Source organism: Calonectris borealis, chromosome 7, assembly GCF_964195595.1.
Source record: "Calonectris borealis chromosome 7, bCalBor7.hap1.2, whole genome shotgun sequence".
NCBI classification, from domain to species: Eukaryota; Metazoa; Chordata; class Aves; order Procellariiformes; family Procellariidae; genus Calonectris; species Calonectris borealis.
Genome location: NC_134318.1, coordinates 20737921 through 20759479, shown reverse-complemented (window position 1 = coordinate 20759479; position 21559 = coordinate 20737921). Strand labels below are relative to the sequence as shown.

The 21559-nt window shown below is 45.5% G+C and overlaps 1 protein-coding gene across 8 annotated transcripts in view; it reads right to left on the bottom strand.

Annotated features, from left to right (window-relative positions):
• Nucleotides 1-5347: 5347 nt before the first annotated feature.
• The window catches only part of NDST2 (N-deacetylase and N-sulfotransferase 2), a 142405-nt gene continuing 126193 nt past the window's right edge, over nucleotides 5348-21559 (bottom strand). For 7 of the 8 annotated variants that reach the window (XM_075155361.1, XM_075155356.1, XM_075155360.1 and 4 more), the window contains 10 exons: nucleotides 21000-21185; nucleotides 20460-20588; nucleotides 15046-15228; nucleotides 14153-14249; nucleotides 12676-12799; nucleotides 10960-11134; nucleotides 10533-10703; nucleotides 9022-9131; nucleotides 7420-7522; nucleotides 5348-7264 (listed from right to left, as the gene is read on the bottom strand). In XM_075155361.1, the coding sequence (XP_075011462.1) occupies nucleotides 7139-7264; nucleotides 7420-7522; nucleotides 9022-9131; nucleotides 10533-10703; nucleotides 10960-11134; nucleotides 12676-12799; nucleotides 14153-14249; nucleotides 15046-15228; nucleotides 20460-20588; nucleotides 21000-21185 (1404 nt within the window). In that variant the 3' untranslated portion in view covers nucleotides 5348-7138. The remainder of the gene's footprint in view (nucleotides 7265-7419; nucleotides 7523-9021; nucleotides 9132-10532; nucleotides 10704-10959; nucleotides 11135-12675; nucleotides 12800-14152; nucleotides 14250-15045; nucleotides 15229-20459; nucleotides 20589-20999; nucleotides 21186-21559) is intronic. The other variant, XM_075155364.1, reaches the window with a different exon arrangement.

The window sequence follows — 21559 nt, the reverse complement described above, 5'->3', positions numbered from 1 at the left end:
GAATGCTTTAGAGCTCTTCCAGTGTAGAATGATTTTACGTAGCTGAGAAGCTGTTTTCTGTGTTGGCTACCACCTCTTGCCAGGCTGGGCAGCAAATGCTGAATTTAGTCAGTACTAATAGCTACAGGTATTTGTCTGGATAGAGCCTGGCCCCCACTTGCATGAAGACAGATGATATTCTGTGATGGGAGACCTTGCAATGGGTTATTGTTACATTTGGTGAAGTCTAATTCACTGTCCATTCCTTGAAGGTAAGATGAATGAGGTCTTTAGACTGTACTTCTTCCCGTGTCTTCTGTTCACAATGACTTGCTTTCACTTGCCAGATTTGTTTCCTCTTGTGACCATAGAAACTATACATTCCCTTTTAGCTCTTAGCGTCTCCGGAAATAACAGCTCACTTCAGTGGGGAGTTGGAGAAGTCAAATTTGTACAGGTGCAGATGAAATCAACTGAGAAGTGGCTGATGTCTTTACTGCAAGATACCTCTAGGCTGGTTTTCACCGTCCTGCTAGTATAGAAGATCGAACTGCTTAATAGTCCTAATAAGGGCAGCGTGCTAAGGGCAGCCTTGCACTTGGACTTAACCCACTGTCTGCACTTGAAGTTTCGTGGGTACTTCAGCTAAACAATCTGGCACAGTGCATAGATGTGCCTTTTGATGCTCTGTCCAAGGATCAGTACATGCAGATAAAAGCAGATGGTGTTCCAGTGTTAGGATCATATCACAGAATCATAGAATGGTTTGGGTTGGAAGGGACCTTAAGGATCATCTAGTTCCAACCCCCCTGCCATGGGCAGGGACATCCTCCACTAGACCACGTTGCTCAAAGCCCCATCCAGCCTGGCCTTGAACGTTTCCAGGGATGGGGTGTCCTCAGCTTCTCTGGGCAACCTGTTCCAGTGCCTCACCACCCTCATAGTGAAGAATTTCTTCCTTACTGCTGGGATTTTTGCTCTTATGGAATGGATAAAATAAAGGCTTTAGTAATTGGATGCCTCATTCCTTGGAACGAATGGCATACCTAGATCAGGTACGCCAACCTCTGAGAGGGCCAGCTCCCCTCCTCCCTCTCTGGACATGTTCGCCTACAGTCATCTTTCTTACCTGTGAAAGTTTTCCTTTGGAATCACTTTCCAGGAATATGAGTTAGCAGAACAGTATTTGCCTTTGGACTTCAGTGTCTTTACAGCCCGTGAACAAGCGGAGTTGGGAGTTGTCATCTGATGAAGCAACATGCCTAGCAACAGGTATGGCTGGAGTTAGCTGAAAAGTGTGTGTCTGTCTAGTTTTGTTTACTGTCATTAATATTTATTTGCCGTATGTATTTTCCTTCTCTGAAAACCCATTCAGAAATAGCCGCCTGGGGAGTTGTTGAACCTAAACTGTTTTTTAATTCTTTGTGTGGGTTTGTTTTTTATCAAGCCTAGCACTGTTGTATTTTGGAGCAGAATACAGGCTTTTACTTTTCCAAGCTTATTCACTGCTACACAGTGCTAGAGTGCACTGAACAGTCTTGCAAAACGCAGAGTCAATGGAAAACAGAGTAAGCATTGAAGTATCCATGAAGTTTATCACCACCTCCTGGTATAAGTCAGTCAGCTGTAATATGACATAAAGTTGAAATAATTTTCTGTAAGAGTTGCAAAAGTTTTATTTTTCTTACCTAGATATTAAGAGAAGGGCAGGGTATAAAAATGAATTTTCCAGGATGCACCTGGGGAGAGAGCATGCTAAAACAGAAAAGTCTGCTACTGAGGGTGGTTGTTTTTTTTTTAATATAACACTAAGCTGAAAAAACTAAAAGGGCAGGTTGGGCTATGAGGACCTCTCAGCATTTGTTGATGACCATGACTCTTTTATGACTTTGCTGTTAAGCCCTACTGATAGAGTGAACAGCTCTCAACTACAGTTTATTTAGACTACTTTGTGTTTTCTTTCTGTGCCCGAATTTAAGTGCCATATAACATCATTATGGTAAAGAGGGTCTTTCTTAAATACTACTATTTTTTTTTTTTTTTTTTAAACTACCTCGCCTCTCACTACCCCCTGCCGCCCAGCATAATTCAAATGTGGCTTTTGAACTTCTTTCTGCTTCCTGTTTCTATTTTAAAGGTACTTGCAGTTGGGGCAGGGAATGGAGACACCTGTCCAAGAGTGGCATTAATCTGTGAAAGCTGGAAGTGCAGTTTGGGTCTGTCCTGTGCTAGGGTTTCCATTGGAGCCTGATTCTAGTTAATGCTTTTTCTCAGTGGTAACATTCAAATGCAAGCTTTGTATGCTGTCAGAAGGTCACTTCACCGCTGTATAGTGTTTCTTGTTGGTATAAAGACAGTGACTGTGCTCTGTAAGTGACTTTTTTCCTTGTTGGTGTTGCCTGCTTACAGTTCAACAGTCATAACTACTTAATACTGCACAGGCTGCACTACACCATTACTTTATTGCCATGAAGGGAATGTGAGCTATAAGGGGAAAATGCTGGAAATGCACTAGAAGTCTGTTGTATATAGTATATGTACATAGGTAGTGTGCACCATGATCAGGGACTGGGTCCCCACAATTTCCTCCTATGTGATGCTTTACTTTGCTTCCTGCCTTTACAGGAGAGCTTCTGTGTCAGGAAGTTTGGGGCTTAAAAGGGCAGCTGTTGCACAGGGCGTTGGTGTCAACATGTTGTTATAAGTCCTGAAATGCTTCTTTTCCAATCACTTGACACTGGGGGATTCTGAGACCAGCCTGATTTATGATCTTCTGTTACCCTAAGTGAAATACATGTGAGCTGGGTTTCAGACTGCTGGGGCAGAGTCACTATTACGGACATGCTTATTTACAAGCATGTTTGAGAGACTGGAGATGTCAGTCAGACTATATAGATGAGAATGGGGAGAAATAAGAGTTGTGGAAGAAAACCACTCTTTAAAGCCAAAAATAGATTGCTTCTTAATAAATTAGTTCTACAATTAGTTCTCAAGAGCAGTGGAGATGAGAGTGTCGGGAACACTTTTTTGGTAGCAAAACCAGTTTAAAAACTGTTTCTCAGAGGCCAGCATTAGTTTGTAATCTTAACAAGGCTCAGTGTTTGCTCTCTTCCCTCTGTCCCAAGCCTTTAAGAAAAAGGGGAAAGAAACAAACTGTCGGTAAAGCCCCGATAGCTGGAGAGGCGGTACCAGTGCTGAATCCATGTCCTACTGCGTGATGGGAGTTTTTATTCCTGGCTTGAGGCAGCCTGCTGGAAACACTTGTGTGTGTGAGATGCCACCGTCTTGGTGTCTTGCTCGCTGCTGCACCGTGTCAGCCAGGAGACACTCAGGATTCACCAAGGGGGATGAACAGTTTTGTTTCAGATTCATTTGGCATGTTCAGTCCAGTCTGTCATTGCTTTTCCTGCCGTGTTACTACTGGTACAGCAAGGAATCAAAGGATTCTCTTACCAACTGAGTGCGAGGGCTGAAAAAAAACAACAGGATGAGTTTGATCAAGTTGCTTGTTAGAGTCATACAGCTAGACTTGTGTGTCATTCTGACTTCCAGGAGCTGCAGGCTTCTGCCAGGAATATGTGCCTTTGCAGTGCCGTCATCAATTGAAAACTGCAGTTTTCAGCAATCAGCTTTTTTATGTAGAGTTGATACATGCTGCCACCTACAGAGAAATTCTCCCAGTTCCCTTAAAGGGCCTTTACCTTACAGTTAAGACTCACACTAGTATTTCTTGTACCTAGTAGAAAGAGGTAGCAGCCTACTTCTAAGTATCTTCCTGATTGAATTCCAGAGGTTGTGTGCAAGTAGAAGTTCCAGCTTCATATGCTGAGCTTTCTTTTCTAAGGTTGGTATATCCACACTGTCTGATGGCTTTAAAAAAAAAAAAGGAAAAGAAAAAAAAAAAAAAAAGAGTTGTTTCCTGTTGTTTGTTTTGCCAATTCTCACCTTTTGTGCACCCTTCAAGTTCTGAAGAGTGACGTGACCTTGCTACTGTTTCTGTTACAATCATTTGCCTTTCTGATACCTGGGTCAAATTGCTCCTTTTTAAATGGGTATGTTTCCTATGCATCAGACTACAAAAATATGTTTAATACATTACAAAAATTTTTTGGGGTCATGTTTTGTGCTTACCATTTTCCTTGTCTTAGAAGTGAACTGCTGCTTACCATGAAGTTCTGTTACTGAACAGAGAGGTAAGAAGAGGAGGTTTATTTCCACTATCAAAATGAAGTGTGAGGGTCTGTAATGTGTAAGTGCCTAATGGGTCAGTATCTAGTCACCAGTGTATCTCACTGGAAGAGATGTTTTTGTTGGCTTTTTGATATCACAGGGCTTCTGATTTTAAGAACTTAGGAGGGAATGTTTGTTTCCACTTTGAAGGGATGTCTGGAAAGAGAGTAGCTTCTGCAGCAACATGCTGCCAGAGGGAGTTACCAGATTTGAAAAGGACTCCTCATCAGCTAAATCAGATAAGGACATCCTACATTTGGATGTGACCACAGCAGGTGATTTGTTTGCCATTAGCATAAGCAGTAAGAACTAGCATAGCATAGAAATGAAACAATCAGGGGGAGGGAAAGAACAAATAATGAGAACACACAGCTGCCCTTTGCTGCCTTGACTGAAGGACTATTGCCAGTACAAGAACCCTGACATTCACTGAGCCCCTCCCAACATTTATTCCTGGTACCTTGATTTTTTTTTTTTTTTTAATGTTTGAGTCCATCTCCTCAAAGATGTACCATAGTCTGAGGTAAAGCATAAAGTAATTGTGTAAGTGACAACCTGTAATGGATTAAGAGCCGGAAACTGTGTTTAATGGAGCATCAGTAGCATTGGTCCTGGGATCCTCTTCCTCCTCTTGCAGCACGTAAAAATAGCTGCGCTGCTGCTGCTGCGTTTATTTGTGAAGTGCTTAGTGAAGTGAGAGCTGTCAGGCTGTTTTATAATGCTGTCACAACCGTGACTATTTAAACAGTGTTTTGCTTCCAGTTGAATGTAAGGTTGCTTATTACTGTAGGTCTGCTCACACCTGGACAGGAGGTGCACAGCAAAGCGCTGTTGTGCAGCACAGCAGCTGGGAACTACTGCAGTAGCCAGGAGTGGCCCAAAAGTCATCACTAGTGCAAACCAGTAAGAGTAAGTCTCTAACCACAGGTTGCGTGCTGTGCCAGCTTCTGCAAGCCTACGGGTGCACTTACAGAGAAAGAAGCTTTAGGAACTGTTTCTGTGTTGTTACAAATATAACTTAAACACCTTTGTTGCCCTCCCAAATATCAGCTGTAAGGTCTGGAGTAGGTTTTTCAGTTTTTCTTACCCTTCTACCAGCTTAGGGTCCATGACATCACTCCAAATCATCACAAAGAAGAAAAATAAGTAGTACATTTATTGAATCTCCACTTACTACTACTTCTAGCCTTTATTCAGACATTTGTGCTCAGCTTCGAGCGCCAAGAATTTCTTCATTATCATTCAATGTGAATGATGCTATACATGAATCCAGTGCAGGAAGTCGGGCTCTTCTCTCTAACAGGAGCGAGAGAGGGATTTCTAGTCTTTCTGTCCTTTTTTTGGCTGCACAAAATAACCCTTTCCCAAGGGCACATGAAATAAAATACTATATTGCATACTATATACATTTACATACAACGGTAAATGCACCATTCATTCAGAAATACACAATACCTAAGGCTCAATGGAAAAGCTTGGTTGAAGCAACTTCTCTCTGGATAGGAGAAAAGGAGCTCATGACAGTTGTGGAAGTTTCCGTAATCTGTGTTCATATGGATCCTGCCCCTCTGTTCTCTGGAACTGCAGCAATCTCCAAGGTCCATCTGTGCCCGGGAGGGAGGGACGATGGCCGACACAACTCCAGAAGCCCATGGCTCAGCAACAGAAAACATGTACAACCATGATGGAGGATTTCCTCTGAAAATAATGATCCAGCAACTGCAGGAGGAGGCAAAGCACCTTAGTGTACTTCCTTGACTGTGTGCAGAAGTAGTAAACTAAACGGCCCCTTTTGGATACAGGAAACCACTTCTAAAACTCCCAGCCTTCCCTTCATATCTGAAAGGTACTTACTTTTAACTGTTTTTTTTTTTTTTTTTTTTGGCTTTTCTACTTGGATTGTTGGACTGCAGGGGGATTAAAACAGGTGCTAGCTATCAGCATATGTGGTAGGGGCCCTGGAGCTGTTGGAAAGAAAAAAATGTTGCTTTTTTTTTTTTAAGCTGATCAGACATGGGGAACTGAATTGTCTGCTTTCAGCTGCATCAGCCTTATATTACAATACCTGAGCTTTGCCTCCCCCAGCTGCTGTGCTGCACTAACAAACACATGCCTCCAAAGTGCTCTAAGAGGACATACTACGCCTTGGTTATCTTTTGAAACGTCTAAAGTCCCTGCAGAGAAATACTTGCCATGTTGCCACATATGGCAACCTTTTCCCTAAGATAACAAATCAATTCTGTGTGTCAATATCTGCAGCTTTGCCTGTCACTGGACACCATATCCCACCAACAGTGCTGCAGATAAGGAGAGGCAATCTTTCTGCTACGTCTCCAAGAAAGTGCAGTCCCCAACAGCCACACACAGTGGCACTGTAAGTAATGATAATGATCATGGCCACTGTACTCTGTGTGGGGAGGGACAAGGTCTTCTTGTACCTTGCTGCTGCCAAATAGACTACTGGATAAAAGCTGGGGTTCACTGGACTAGACTCCCCTTTTATTAAGCTGCTGCTCTTCTCAGCAGTGGGCTCAATAGCTCACCTCTTAAGTCTTTACTTCTGGACTCAGAGAAGTAACACATTAACCCTCCAGCTAGTCCCTGTTTCATATACTGAGAAGAGCAATTTAAACATAAAGTGTTAACCGTGCTCTCTCCCCTGCTCAAAGTGGGGCAGGCATTCCAAATCCTTCCTGAAAGTAAAAGTCAAAGTGTAACACACCATTAATACTCAAGAATGTGACTTGCAGTCCATGCCCCAGGGCAGTGTCGGAGGCAGCAGCCCTTCCCAATGGTGGGGAAAGGCTCCACATGCACATTCTCTGCTCCTGCTCATTTGTCCACTTGTTTTGGCTTGACAAGAGGTGGCATCATAGCACGCGTTGGAGCACCACACATCCCAATGGCACTGGGGGCAAGGGAGTCCCTCTCAGCTCCAGCTGGAGTTCTGCAGTTCCTCTCGGAGCCAGGTTGGAAGGGGCTGTCCAAGTCTGTTCATCAGCTTGGATAATTCAATGTTGTGCTCCCGGTAGAAGTCTCTTAGGAACAGCCGTGACTGTGTGGAAAATACAGACCACATTAGGGTGAAAACATTACCCTCAGCACATGTTCCATAGGTCATCTAGGACATAGGTGGTAGGAAAATGCAGGTTGGTTTGCTGGGATGTTTCTACATCTCTTGCTGCCAACAGATTTGAGACAGTTACTCACCGAGGAATCCATATCAGGGTATTTTCTTCCTTTACTCTTTCCTAGGCATTTAGTCTTTCCTCCATCTAGCAGCTGGCACCAAAATCCTTTTGCTTCATCAAATCTGAAAAGGACACTTGTCTTCAAAAGGTATGACCACATGCCCAATTAGAAGCAGCAGAAATTAAGTAGCTCTATAGGTATTTCCCATTTTAATGCTTTAAAAACTGGGTTTAGGTTTTACTTATTTATTTATGGTATTGGTTCAATTTTTTTTTTTAACCACTTGACTACTTTGACAAGTCCATTACAACCATGACTGTTTCAGCTTTATGCAAATTTCAGAGGTAATATGGTGTTACAATATTTGTCTGTTAAGCTTTGAGGGGGAAAAATAATAATGTTTTAGTGTATGTGAATTCTTTTAAATCTCCTCTTTATAGTTGAAAAGTGTTAGAGAATCCCCTGGCTGTTTAAAGTATCGGTGTTTCTTCTCTTGCTAAAACATAGGTATAAGGCAATGCTGGGAACCATATCTGGTCTTGTCTGTCCTGTCCTCTCACTTGGCCAAAGGTGAGCTTGAGGTTTGAGCAAGTACCTCTAACCAAACTGTGAGGCAAGCTGACCAATACCATTTCTTCTCTGACCCTGGCTGAAGGGTACCAGCCACTACCACTACTGTAAATAGCCCATTTACCATCACGACATGTGCTTCAGCAAGTAAGGCTTTCAAGTAATCTGACATTTCTCTCAGTCTGCCCTCCCCTGGGGAGCCATGTGCCACCCCCTTGGAAAACAACTGTAGGCAGAGAACTGAATTGGTTCTCCTCTCTCTACTGTTAAAGGAAAGGGCAATTGCCGTATGCCTACACACACGCACACCACCCACTACCCTCAGCTAGCATAGGCTGCGACAGCAGAGAAGATGCGAAAACACCGGTTTCAGCTGCAAAGAGCAATATTCAGGATCTCCAGTGGGCTTGCAGAGTTTCCACTGAAGACTGATATGGCCACAGTTCACTTTCAGCTAGCACTTAATCTATCCAGATTAATTGCACTTGCAATGTGGGCAAGATCACAGTAATGGCTGAGTAACATCCTTCAACTTACTAGCAGTGAGGTAGTGCCTCCGCTAACGCTCCCTAACATAGCTCTGGGCACCTGCTAATAGGTAATAAGAGGTTCTTTACCTCAAAACTGTGCAGTGTGTCCCTAATCTCCATCTAGTTGAAGATATAAGCAGCCTGTCACACATTTTTTATCATACTTCCTCTACTTTCTGTCCCATATAACACAAAGCATAAGGAGTGCTAATAATTCCAGCACTTTTTCTGAAACCACAAAGACCAAATGGAAAACATCGTAATTACTGCTATGAGCAACTTCATGCTTCTCCATGACAGTGCCAAAAAACACCCCTTCCCCTCTCATTTCTGGAAAGACTAAGTTATAATTTCAGTCTTAGCGTAGCACCTCATGCTATCTGAGCCTAATTTTAGGGTTAGGCATACCTCTGAAACCTTGGCAGGTCTTGTAGTCAGAGATAAGAAGCATTCTTCTAATCAAGTGCTTGTTAGTATCACACTTAGCTAAGAAGGCATCCTCCCAAAACAATTTCCCTACCTGAGGGCCTGGGTGTAGTTGAAGAGCGGCGTAACTCCCAAGAACTTCTGGATGTTGTCCATTACAGAGGCAGGGTTGTGTCTCAGCTCCTGACCATCCACAATGAGAAGCTGAAAAGACAGCAGCCACCTTAGCCTCTGACAGCTTGTGCTGAATGACACCCGTGAGCTTCCTGGCTCTCAAAAATGCCCCTGGCCTTTGTGCGTGTGAGTAAAGGCTGCCAAAGCCTGTTTATTCTAGAGCAACACAGCGGGGGATGCGGCCCATTTGTCACCACAGACAGAAGTTATGATATGTGCCACTATCTGCAAGATAGTGCAAAAATACTGCAAGACAGTAGATCATGATAGGTTTTGCTTAATAAATTTGCCTTCGGCCACACCCCACGTAACCGAGCATTAAGGCCCAGCAGCAACATGGATACAGAGTATCTCTGTATTCTGTATCTCATGTATTCTTTTTAGATGTCAGCAGCCATTGTGCTAAGTATTCTTCTGTAACCTATGATTATCTCCTGTTACATGTATGATAGACAATAATGAACAACATTTGTGCTAATAAATTACCTATTCCAAAGAACACAATAGAAGAATAGTCACATGAACTGAAGTTTGGGGAAGGTAGGAGACCCTGACCCATAGTAAGTACAAGGATGGTGCGTCTGGCTCTATCATTCCTCACAGCAGTAACCTCCCAGAATAGTAAAGCAATGAGACACGAACCCAAGAATGTTTTCAAAAGTCTCTTTTAGTCTTGGCAGATCTATGATGTACAGTTTAGGCTGCTGCTTTCGCAAAGAATAAGAGACTAAATGGACATTATGAGACTCTGCTGGATTATAGACTGTCTGAGGATAATCCCAGCAGCAGAAAGGAACTTGAAAAAAATACATCCTGACTCACAATGTATTAGGCAGTTTATAAATTTCTTGGGAATTTAGACACAGAAATAGTCTATATTGTCTAATAATTGACTTTTTGCAAATTTATACACAAAACACAGAATCCTGACATCTCTACAGTGAAATTTCCCTTCAGCAGACAGCTAAAGGCTTCACAGCATGGGAACTAACAAGTGGCAGAGTCCAAGAGCCTCTCTTTAAAGCAACGCAACCACAAGTAGCTGCATACCTACTGGGCCTGAAGAGGGTCCCTGGGCTGCAGGCAGCCAAGACGAAAGGAAGGGAGTGCTAACACTGCTGTTCTTGCTGAACTTCCCAATATCGTGGAACTCTCTGGGAGATCACAGTATCCTCTTGCACTTATTTACTTTTACAAATGCAGTAAAGTGCAAAATTGGAGCATTCAAGCCTGATTTCTTATCAGCTCATAACAGGAGGAAGCAAGTGGTGGCTCTTCTTCCAAAAGACAAGACAGAAGGTGAAATGAAAACAATGGGCGTGGAGGGGGCGAGGAGGGGAAGAGCACATGCACATGTTACAGTTTGTTCTTCTCTCCTTTACACTAAACCTACAAGGGGCTCCAAGAGAGCCTCTACTGCAAACCTCCTACCTGCCCAGACGGGTAGTATGTCAGCCAGCGCTCTAGGTGAGTTGAATACCAGCCAGGGAGCAGGCATCGGCTTTGCAGGTTGCGCAGTTCCTGAGGGGCCTGGGATTTTGCAGAGATCACTTGGTAGAAAGTGTAATTGAGCGCCACAGGGTCATTGTGAGCACGCTGGTGCTGAAAAACATAAGCTGAATTTAGGAGCAGGAACACAAAATTCCACCTTACACATCTCTGTGCAGACTCCACTGCCTCGGCACAACCACCCACCAATGCCTTTGTATGTAACTGTCACACTCTGCAGGCAGCCTGCATCATCTCCCCTGGCCCCTCTGTGGAAATGGATCCACAGGCTTTCTGCCCCAGGCTTTCCGCCTCACCCCACTGGAATATCTCTCTGGCCCTCACCCGCAGAGCAGCGCAGGGAAGTTACCTGGTACCATGAATAGGCTCGGTCAGCAGGGTTGATCAGAACAGTAATGATTTTGGCTCGAGGCAGCAGGGCTGCACCACGTTTTGGAACCACCTCTGTGTCAAAGTAATTGGCGCTCTTCTCAAACATGAAGTCTGTGCTGGCATTGGAGGGGATGGGAAAGAATTCCATGTACCTGCCGAACAGACAGGACGCTGGTGAGCAGCACGGCCCAACAAAGAAACGGCACATGACAAAATGATGCCCTTGCTCCTCTTCAACAGACACAGTTCACAGAACAACTGCACCTCCCCAGAACGGCAATGAATGGGCAAACGGGTGCAGAGCTGGCAGAGGCATGACTTGGAAAGGGGTGGTAGAGCACAACACAGAAAGCTGGAGATGATAAAAGGGTAAGAAAGTATTTTGCTGCGAGTGTGTTCCCCAAGTCCCTGGGCAGTGGAAGGAAAAGGCCAAGGTTAGGGTACTAGTTGCAAGCTCTAGGAGAAAAAAGGTTTTGTCCCAAGAATAAGGCCAGAATCAGCTGCCTGCCCTGCCACTGACTGCCTCCTTTAGACCCATCTAAATCATTTCTCTCTTTGTACCTCAGTTCATAGTAGAGGCACAGGGTCAAGAGCTCTGTTCTGCCTCACAGGAGCTTGTAAAATTAGTAACACAAACTGTAAGACATTCGAATAATGGTAGGATAGAGGGTAAGGGGGGAACAGGACACTGTAAAGCACTGGAAGACTGGTCTCTGCTGAAATATAAGCTGTACAACAAACTCAAATTCTATCCTAAACATGAAGATTCTCCTCTCGCATGTGATGCTACACTCAAGTTGGATGACTTTTCCAGGAGATGCACATAAAAGCCTATGCTTTCCAAGCCTGTCCATCAGCTAGTACAGCTGCTCTGTAATGCTTGACTCACGTGAGCCTCGCTCAAGTACCAACACCTTCCAGTATCTTTACAACAGTCCTCTAAGAGATTAGAGAAGTCAGACAAAATCTCCCACAGCTCATGGGCAAAGAAATGCCACGGCAGAATGCCTTCCCGCCACACAGCCGTCCCTCAGAGCCGCACATGAGGGAGTGCGGTGCCATCGTGGACCCAAAGTGCATGCTTCGAGCAAGAAACAACTTTAAAATTTCTCTGCCTGGAAACACAGTGGTGTAATAGTGCCATAGTGACACCAGTATTTCCCTGCCAGATGGAAACACTTCATCAAAATTGTATACTTGTACAGATAAAGAACAGCGTACGGATGTGGCCAAAGAGACACTGGAGCCAGTGCAAGGAATGCAGCGTCGACTCTGTTAAGTCTAAAGGGCCCAGCACAACAGCACGGAGGTTGTCCCCTCTGTCCTAGTGTCTTAACTCGGAAACCACGAAGAACTTTTTAAAGAGCACACTGTTGTCTGTTTTGCATGTCAAAGGAGAAGAAACCTCATGACAGCAGTGCATTCAACAGAGACTGAATTTTTAAAAAGCTAAATCGTGCCCAGAAATCTCCTGGCGAACAGTCACTAATATCAGAAGCTGCCTGTCCTGCTCTCGGGACTAAGCAGTTGGATTAGCAGGAAAATAGAGAACATGCACTGAGCAATAGCAATGAAAACAGCTGTTTAGGAATAGAGAAGCTACTAAGGTGGCTCAAGTGGACATACAGAGAGACTCAGGAGAAGACAACATGGGCACACCTTATCACAGAAGAACACGTGTCAGGATTCTTACCAATCGATTCCTTTATGATAGTTGGGTCCATTAAAAAACTGGATCTCCTCGAAGGTGGATGGACTTGGGAAGTTACTGGTGACAGCTGGATGCATGGTCAAGAAGAAGTGCACAGCTGTTGTGCCTGCAACAGGAACCAGTTAACGGGACCTGGGTCACACATAATGCTTGGCTGAATGAAAGGCTTTACACTGCAAAAAACAGTCCCCAAGTGGGCACCCTGCTACCATGCCTGGCTAACCCACCCCTTAACTCATGCAGGTTACAAGAGCAGCGACACCAAGCACTTTGGGATTGAACTTGACTCAGCAGTTCAATCCCATGTTTCAGCTCATGCAGCTGATTTAAGTCACCTTCTTAGCATGACTGCTGTCACCCACGTAGGCGATCTTGTGTTCTTACCATGGCTGGGCTACCCGCACGCTTTTTCTCCCTGGTGGCACAGCCACACTGTCATGTGGCAGAACCCATACCTGCCAAACAGGAGGTGGCTTGGGCACTGCAGGACGGTATCGCATGTGTGGGAAGGAGAAATGCCAGGGACAACATTAGTGTCCTTGGGTAAGAATTCGGCTAGAGAAGCCTTGGCCTGCCTCTGCTGTAGATGTTTTCCCTTTACGCAGCCAAACCAGATAATCCTGCTCAGCACAGAGCTGTAGGCCTCCAGCAGGCCAATACATCAGCCGAGAGAAAGGTTTTCTTACCGTGCCATTGCAAGCAGCTTGGGCCGTGATACCGGAGGACCCATGCTGCACACACACCAACAGAGCTGCACAGTGACACAGGCAGGAAACAGCAGCTGGGCTGGGAAAAGCTTCCTCCCAAGGCCAGGATCACCAGTTGCTGTGCATGGTTGGCAGCTGCTATTTCACTGCACTACAGAGAAAGCCAAGGTTTGAAGACCTGGCTTTGGCTGAAGAGATTTTGCTCTCTTCAGCCTAGAAAGGACTCCTCAGGACAGTACATACAGCCATATCACTGCCAACCACAATGCCACAGCAGTTAAGAGATGGTGACAGAGGTCAGACAAAAACGGATCTCTGCCTCCCACTGACAGTGACATGGAGCATGCAGTGGTACACAGATCTGTCGCAATAAAAGCACTAGGGGGCATTCATCGTAACTTTTGCTAAGTGTGTGCGTTTAGTCCTGCTGACAGCTTATGTTTGTGACACACTAAGAAAGGTCACAGTTTCTCTGAGCTTATGTGGAAAAGCCAAAACACAACTCTGCAGGTAGGGCTTTTCCCTGCAAATCAGGACTGAGCCAAGCAAAGTGGCAGGGTGCAAAGTACTGATGGACTTGCCAGATTTAGGTTAGAACAAATCTGAGATTCTCTGAAATGTCCTCTGCAGCCATTTGGCAGCTTGCTCAAAGGGCAGCCATACAGACCTACAACACAGACCTTTCCAGCTCTCCTCTCTGGAGGAATGAGATGGAAGCTGCAACCTGTCTTTAGATAAAGTATTCACATTACCAGTCTTCTGAGGTCCCACGATGAGGAACTTGGGGAGTCGATCGCATGTTTTCTCTTTGGACCAGATATCTTTGTGCCTCTTATCATCACAGGGATTCTGCAGCACAAGTGATGGGATTAAGCATTACCACAGGAGTTAATGGAAAGGGGAGGAAAAGCTGGAAGGCCAGTCCTCTTGGGAAAATGCTATTAGCATATGAAGAACACTTCACAGCCACACGGCTGCTCTGCCAGGCATCAAGAAGAGTTAAGTAAAAACACGGGGGAACGTTTTCAAAAGCTCCAAAGTGACATAGGAGCCAAAGTCCCTCTGAAAGTGTAATCACAGGCCTTGCCCTCTGTAGCCATGCTGGGCTGGGCCACCATGATAGTACAGCTCAGCATCTGTGAACTTCTAGCAGACAGACAACTCTATCACCTTCAGCTAATTTCATCTGCTCATTACCATGCAGAGAGCTGCTGCACTGGGATAAAATGGAATAAGCATGTTTTTATTTAATGAACATGAATTCTGCAGTGTGAAATTACTTTAAGATTAACCACATTAACATGCCTGCAACCTCCTCCAGCACCAAACAGGGTTCTTCCTTGCACACGTAACATTTCACAGCAGCTTGCTCTAACATAAGCCCTTTAACAACCCAAATGCCTGCAAGCCTGCCCCCCAATCACTTATGACAGCCATCCCTGTCCCTAAGCTCACACCGTGACTGTGTCCTACTGCTCCTACTGCCCATCCCTTCCACTTTGCAATTTGCCACTTGCTGCCTCAAGCCACACGTAAAAGCTTTATGCAGACCCCTCTGTGCTCTGGATCAGCAGTCTTTCTACACTTTAAATGTGGAACATACCTCTTGGAAAACCACTAGGAGCGGTTAACGCTGCTTCCTCACCTGCCACAAGGGATTCTTCTCCTGGGGAAAGATTTCAAAGTACTTTTTTGCAAGTTGGACAGGGGGCAATGTTTGCAGGCGAAGGTTGGTCCAGCACTGCACAAACTTGACCAGGCTCTCAAAAGTGTACAGTCCCAGACGGTCATTCCCATAGTTGGACAGGTGGGTCATGAAGATGCTGATCTGAAAATAGAAAAGACATGGGATACTGGTAAATCAGGTAACAGTACTGCTTCCTTCTAGCTTGATTCCACTGTCAGCATGAGGCTGTTCACATCTCAGACTGCCCTGGCTGTCTGGGTTGACAAATGTCCATCTGCCAGGATACAGCACTGCCTTGACGAAAAATGAAAGAAATGTAGCGCTTGCAAGACAGGAGGAACTCAGGAGAGGAGGGACACAGACCTCTCAGTAACCCCTGGGAATGGTGGTGGGGTGATAACTGAGCCCCAGACGTGAGTCCAGAACAGTTTCAAAATGCCATTCAAGCGGCTCTGGGACATTTAGGGGAACAAGAGTTAGTCAGTGACTCCCTCCTAGCCAAACCTTGCAAAGCCTGTTTCATGGGAAAACAGGAGCTTCCCTTCCTCTCCCCAAGGCACAACCGGGGCAACCTCTCTAGCTGCAGTGCCTGCTACAGCAGGGGAGCAGGCCAGGGCGGGGGGCAGCATGCTGCAAGGCCAGGGCACCGCGGCACAAGGGACCGTTTTCACAGGAGTTATTTCTAGGCCCACAGCCTGTCAGCTTTCATTCACTTTGGAGCTGACACCTCAAATGTAAAGGAACAACTGGCAAGTCACACTTTAAAATACAAACAAGCGTACCTGGGGATCTGAACATGGACTGCAAAGAGACATTGCACATTGTCCTGGGAACAGACACCAGCTGATAAGGTTTTAGCTCACAAGAGCCTTCAGCATAAGCAGCCCCTGAAAAATGTCCTGCGAAGCCTAAGGATGTAAACCCTTGGGCAAAGTGGCACGGAGCACCCATGGGAGCCCCCCCAGCACGGCAGTGCTCAGGAGCTGGTGTGCTCTCTCTGCCTTGCCAAGCCATCTCTTCTCTCAAGCAGATATATTTCCCTCCTGTCTATTTTTCAGTATTTTAACTTTTGGAAAAGAGCGCAAAAGACTGCTGTCAGCTTGGCTCTGGTGTGTGGCTTTGACAGGTCCCATGGAATTGGGCATCCCAGTGCCTGTAACACAACAGCTCTTTGTCAGACACAAACCACACCATGGCTAGAAGTTAGCAAAACAAAAGGAGAACACTAAGGCCAATGGAAGAATGACTACGTGGATGATTTAGCACTCCCCACCCCCTGTCTGCTAGTGCAGGGAGGGGAAGAAACCTCTGTAACAACAGGGGCACCCATTGCTGCACAGTTCAGGGCTGAATCCTGATGATGCCAGGTAAGGTCAGCAGGCAACAACAGGCTTCCCTGGCAGGGGGCAGGAATGGCTTTCCCACTCACAGTAGGGGAAGAGCAAAAGGGGGAAACAGGAGACAGATGGTCTTGGGATGAAGACATTTGCTGGCATTCAGGAGGTCTGAATTCAGTTTTCTGCCCGGTGTCACCATGGACTGGTCTTAGTGCAACGAGTGGTGCTGACAGATCGTAGCTCTTCATGCCTGAGCCATCCCCAAGACACCGTGAAATGAATTTAATCCTGTCCATAAGGTGCTCACACCCCAGGGTCTTGGAGTAGGCAACAGAAAACAGTGGTAGGACTCTGGGACACACTGAAAGTAAGCGGAGTTAAAGATTTATCACATTTGTCTGCCTGTGAGTTTTTCACTTCTGGTTTCCTACTGAGCTGACAGAGAGGCCCTGCCAGACAGGCTCTGGCACCTACGCTTCAAAAAGCAGTGTGTGCTTGGTGCTGTTTTGTAAAAAGGATGTGTTAAATCCAACACAGAGCAAAGGACAGAAAGATCTTCTGTGTAACTGTAGGGCCGTGCCATGGAGCACATAAGGCAGCAAAAGAACGCGTCTCATGTTGTATTTTGCCCATTTCTGGGAGACACCAGGAAGGTGGTGTGACAGCAAAGAGTGGCTCATCCTTTTGACTTGCTAGTGAAACATTCAGAGGAAAAATTTGTTGCGTGAATCGTCTGGCTCACTGGCATAAACCAAGTACTGCAGCAGGGAGGATGCAGGTCACCACCTGGGGCCCCTTCAAGACTTCCAGAATAAAAAAAGCCTGCATGTGATCCAGGTTAGCAACTGTGTCTCAAGACTGGCTACATTTGGTAAAATGGCTCACATAGGTAATGCTGTCACCTGCAAACAGTCCCAAGCAACTGGATTTAGAAGAAGACAAGACAAGACCGACCAAAGAGCCATTTCCCTGAACTTCTGAGCGTGCATCATGTCCTGTAGCACACATGCACTGTTCAACAAGGCCTGGCAGCTTGCTCTGCCTCGTCACAGCTACTGCTGCCAAAACAGCTCTGAGCACTACTTCTGACATAAGCTATGCTCAAGTCCCATCTCTCCCTCCCTCCCACCCACACCCAGTGACACTGGGGGACTAGCTTGGTAATAACACCTCCCTCCTCTCCCCCTCCCTTCCACTGTCAGCATGCCATGGTTTCCCTTCCTTCACACTGAGGAAAAATGAGAGGAAAGGTCACAGAGACCAGGATACAGAATACAGAAAACAGGAGGGTATGAGCATCCTTGCAACACGTAACAAGCAGCTGTGGACACAGCAGTAACCTGCCTGCATAGTGTGAGCAAAAGTGTTTGTGAGAAGTGATCACAAAGATGCCCTTTGCTTCTCGGAAATAGCGACTGGGCACACGGCAGCCTGTCCGCTGAACATCAACAGCTATTCTCCTTCCTGACATCAGACCTTGTTCACTAGTCAGAAGATCAAACATCTTCTGTTTGCACTGTGGACTTAATCATACGCGTACAGGCTTGGAGACTCCTGCATGCATATATCCACTCAAAGGGAGCTGGAAGCACCAAAAAGGACTGAAAGAGCCTGGTCCAAGTCTGCTCCGGATCACTGCTGGGGCTGCGGGGCTGGCCAGCTTTCTATCAGGTCTGTGAGATGGCTCTATCAGCGAGGGGAGGAACGCAAGGGTCTGAGTCACTCTGCAAACACGAGCAATGAAGAGGAGCTTAGAGCACAGTACTCCACTGCTGACAGAGAGAAATGCTCCACTGCCAAAAGGAAGCAAAAGTATAAACATCGGAAGCATCTGAAGGCGCCTGAAAGAGTTTTAAAAGTCATCACGAAGAGCCAACAGTAAATCTGGCAAATAAGCTCATCCTGTACCAGAGCACAATCTTCCTGAACTTTTTGGATCACAGATCACTGCCAGCTGCTTCGACTGTCACATGCTTATCAGCAAATTTTAATGGGTAGCTCTAGAAACTATGTTTCTATAAATTCCTTGGCACAGCCTCCTAGACCAGCAATGATCTCTGGATTACAGTCTGGCAATTGGTTTTCCAAGAGAAACCTAGAGCTCTTAAGTTTCACAGTGGCTATTTCTGCAGGCATTCTTTAAGATCTGACGATTATGAAGTGGGACAAGGTGGAATTCACCCAACATATGGGAACAGAAGCCCAGAAAAGCAATGGTCACAGAAAAGAAAGCAGTTTCTTTCCATCTGACCAATCAATCCCATACATAATGCAAAGAATAGCCTTCTCCTTACTACAGACTTTTATTAAGCAGGTAGATTTAGTTGTCATGTGTAAAGATAACGGTTCTGTCCCAGGCAATAGGGACAGAAGGCTGGCTTCCAGACCTCGGGGACAGAAGTTTGGCTTCCAGACCTGGAAGTATGAACCCTTACAGCTTTTTAGCTAGGGCTGTTATAGACCCATACCTTCTGCAGATCATATCCAAGCCAGCGCTGGTCACAGGCTAACCTTCAGAAACACAGGGCCTGTTTGTAAACTACAGCCTGTCTGTATGATGCACCCAGAGCACACTGCGAGGGTATTTTCACTATCACAGTTCTACTTCTAGGAGTAGAGAGGCACTAAACACTAGGAAAAGCAAGAGACAAGAAAAAATTAAGCTCATTGAGGCAAAAAGCTTGATTTTCTGATTCACTGAGCCTCTACAGCCCCAACCAAAAGTGGCTAAAGCTGCGTATTCAACCCTGCAATCAAGATGCAAAAGAAGGAGGGAATGAAAGAAAAAATCACGGTGAGCAGAGCGGCTGATGTTACATGACAAATCCCACAAACAAGTACTCAATGACCGGGACAGTACTCCAAGGTTTCCACTTAGAAAGCTAGTCAGAACCAACCTACTTTCCTTCAGATCTGCTTGCATAGCTTCTTGCCCATACTCAGGCATTGGTGGGAAAGACGTATAAAGGAGAAGTAAGAAGGTAGAAATTTGAAAGTCATGAGAAAAGGAGAGATTAAACATCATTGTATTCAGGAGACGCAGACATTCTAAAATCACTATCTAAACCTGGCAGGGCAATGTCCATTTAGAGAAAGGGAGGACAACGGGTGCCAAATCAGCTTTAGTAAGAAACAAATTCAGGTGGGGAATTGAGAAAGCTTCTGTACAATCAAAAAGAGCACCATGTCTTAATGCTGCAGCCAACCAGCAAGAATGTAAGGGAGTGTGATCTGTGGTTGAAGAGGGCTACAAAGCTTCATCTCCTAATTCTATCCATTCACAATTTTCTAAAAACGACCACTTTTTTGTGTGTCTCTTGCCACCTAGTACATCTTCCCAGCTTCAATGGGAAGTGAGAAACTCATGTGATTTGCCATCCATGGCTAAGAACTGGGAGGGGACTGCAGGGTGTTGAAGGTACTACATTAGCTTGGGGGCTTGATGGAACTGTCAAGTATTGAAAGGGAAAAAGAAACATCTATGTTAGACCCAGATCTCCCAAAAATGCCTTAGGGCGACAGCTACGTCACAGAAAAAGCACACAGAAATTGTTTCCAGTGTATACATTTTGAAAGAAAGGGGAGAACACTCCATAACGAAAGCTCAGAGAAAGCAATTATTCTGAACAAAACTCATCAGTGAGCCAGGGGAGAAGCCAACAGGCAGCAGATGTGTGTGGAACGGAACGGGCCAAGGCACATCTCGCTTCTGATTCATGAAGATGCAGCAGCCTAGGTAACACTCACTCTACGCTGGGCCACGCTCAGCATGTCACCCTGGCTAGTTTCTATCTGCGGAGTATTGCACTTGTCAACACTCAATACTTGTGCTTCCTTGGCAGTGTGTAAAGCAAAGCAGCATTAACTAGCAAGTACTTCCTTGGCCCTCTTTTTCACGTCTCCTTAGCATCACACTGGAGATATCCACACCGTGATGGGTGCTTACACTGAATCACCCATAGATCTAGTCCTCTCCCACATCAGGCACATAAGCTGAGACACCCGTGCACTGATTCCCCTTTCAGATGAGCTTACTGGGTTCAGGAGCACCGTCAGGAAGAGTTCACCACCACGAATGCTCTTGTCCAACTCCTTTGAACCACCGGGATATTCGTTATAGAAGATAGTGTGAGTAAAAAGACCACAGGTCTGTCGAGGCAGAACCTGGCAATATCAGAGAAAAGCAAAGTTAGATAAGAGGCAGATGCAGCAGAATCTACACGTGAATGTGTCGAAGCAGCACTCTGTGGATCAATATAAAGAGTAAGGGACATAAGTGACATAGGTTCAGAGGACTCTCTTGATATTCCTCCAAACCATTTACTCATCCCAGTGCGAACAAGTCAGTGGGATCTCAATTTAGTCTTATTGTGCTTGGTTTTGCTCTCCGTTCAGTACTGACCTCTGAATTGTACTGAGAAACACAGAAACTGGCTTTAGCCAAGTTTTTTCTCTTTGCTTGACTTAATGATTTTGGAACCACTGATGATATTAAGATTAATGTCTCTGATGCAGGTCACTAGGAGACTGTCCCTTGGGCAAGAAAGTGGGCTCTGCTCACCCAGCTGTGCTCACCATGATTCCATTATGGATGAATCCACGCCGGTAACGGGCAGGCCGTAGGTGTGGGTATTCCTCTGTGCTCGTTACTTGGATGCTCCAAATGGATTTCCATGCCTCATAGAGTTGTGTGTGGACAGGATAAACTCCAGAATGATGGGGGGCTACGGCATAGCCCAGGTCTGTGGGAATCCCATGCTCCTGGAAGCAGAATATGCAGCTTGATCATTCAATATTTCACTAATATTCTTAATAGGGATCATATTTAGTAATAGACTTCAAGTTGGAGCAAGGTGACAGAGTAACATGAAAACTCTCTGGTTTGGGAAACCTGAAATACTGCTTGTACTTCATGTTCTATGCATCTATAGAAATATAAGGGTGATTCTGTATCGACAAGGACATTCAGCACTGGTAACAGCTGCTGTAAGAACGGTTTTGTAGCTTGCAGGTGTGACAAATCAGATTAATTCACAAGCCTCGGGTCAGGCTCCTTGGTTACTACAAACTAATCAATGCTGTTAAGTGACACATCTCACTCCCACAATGCCTAGATCTGAGTCACTAGAGGAAAA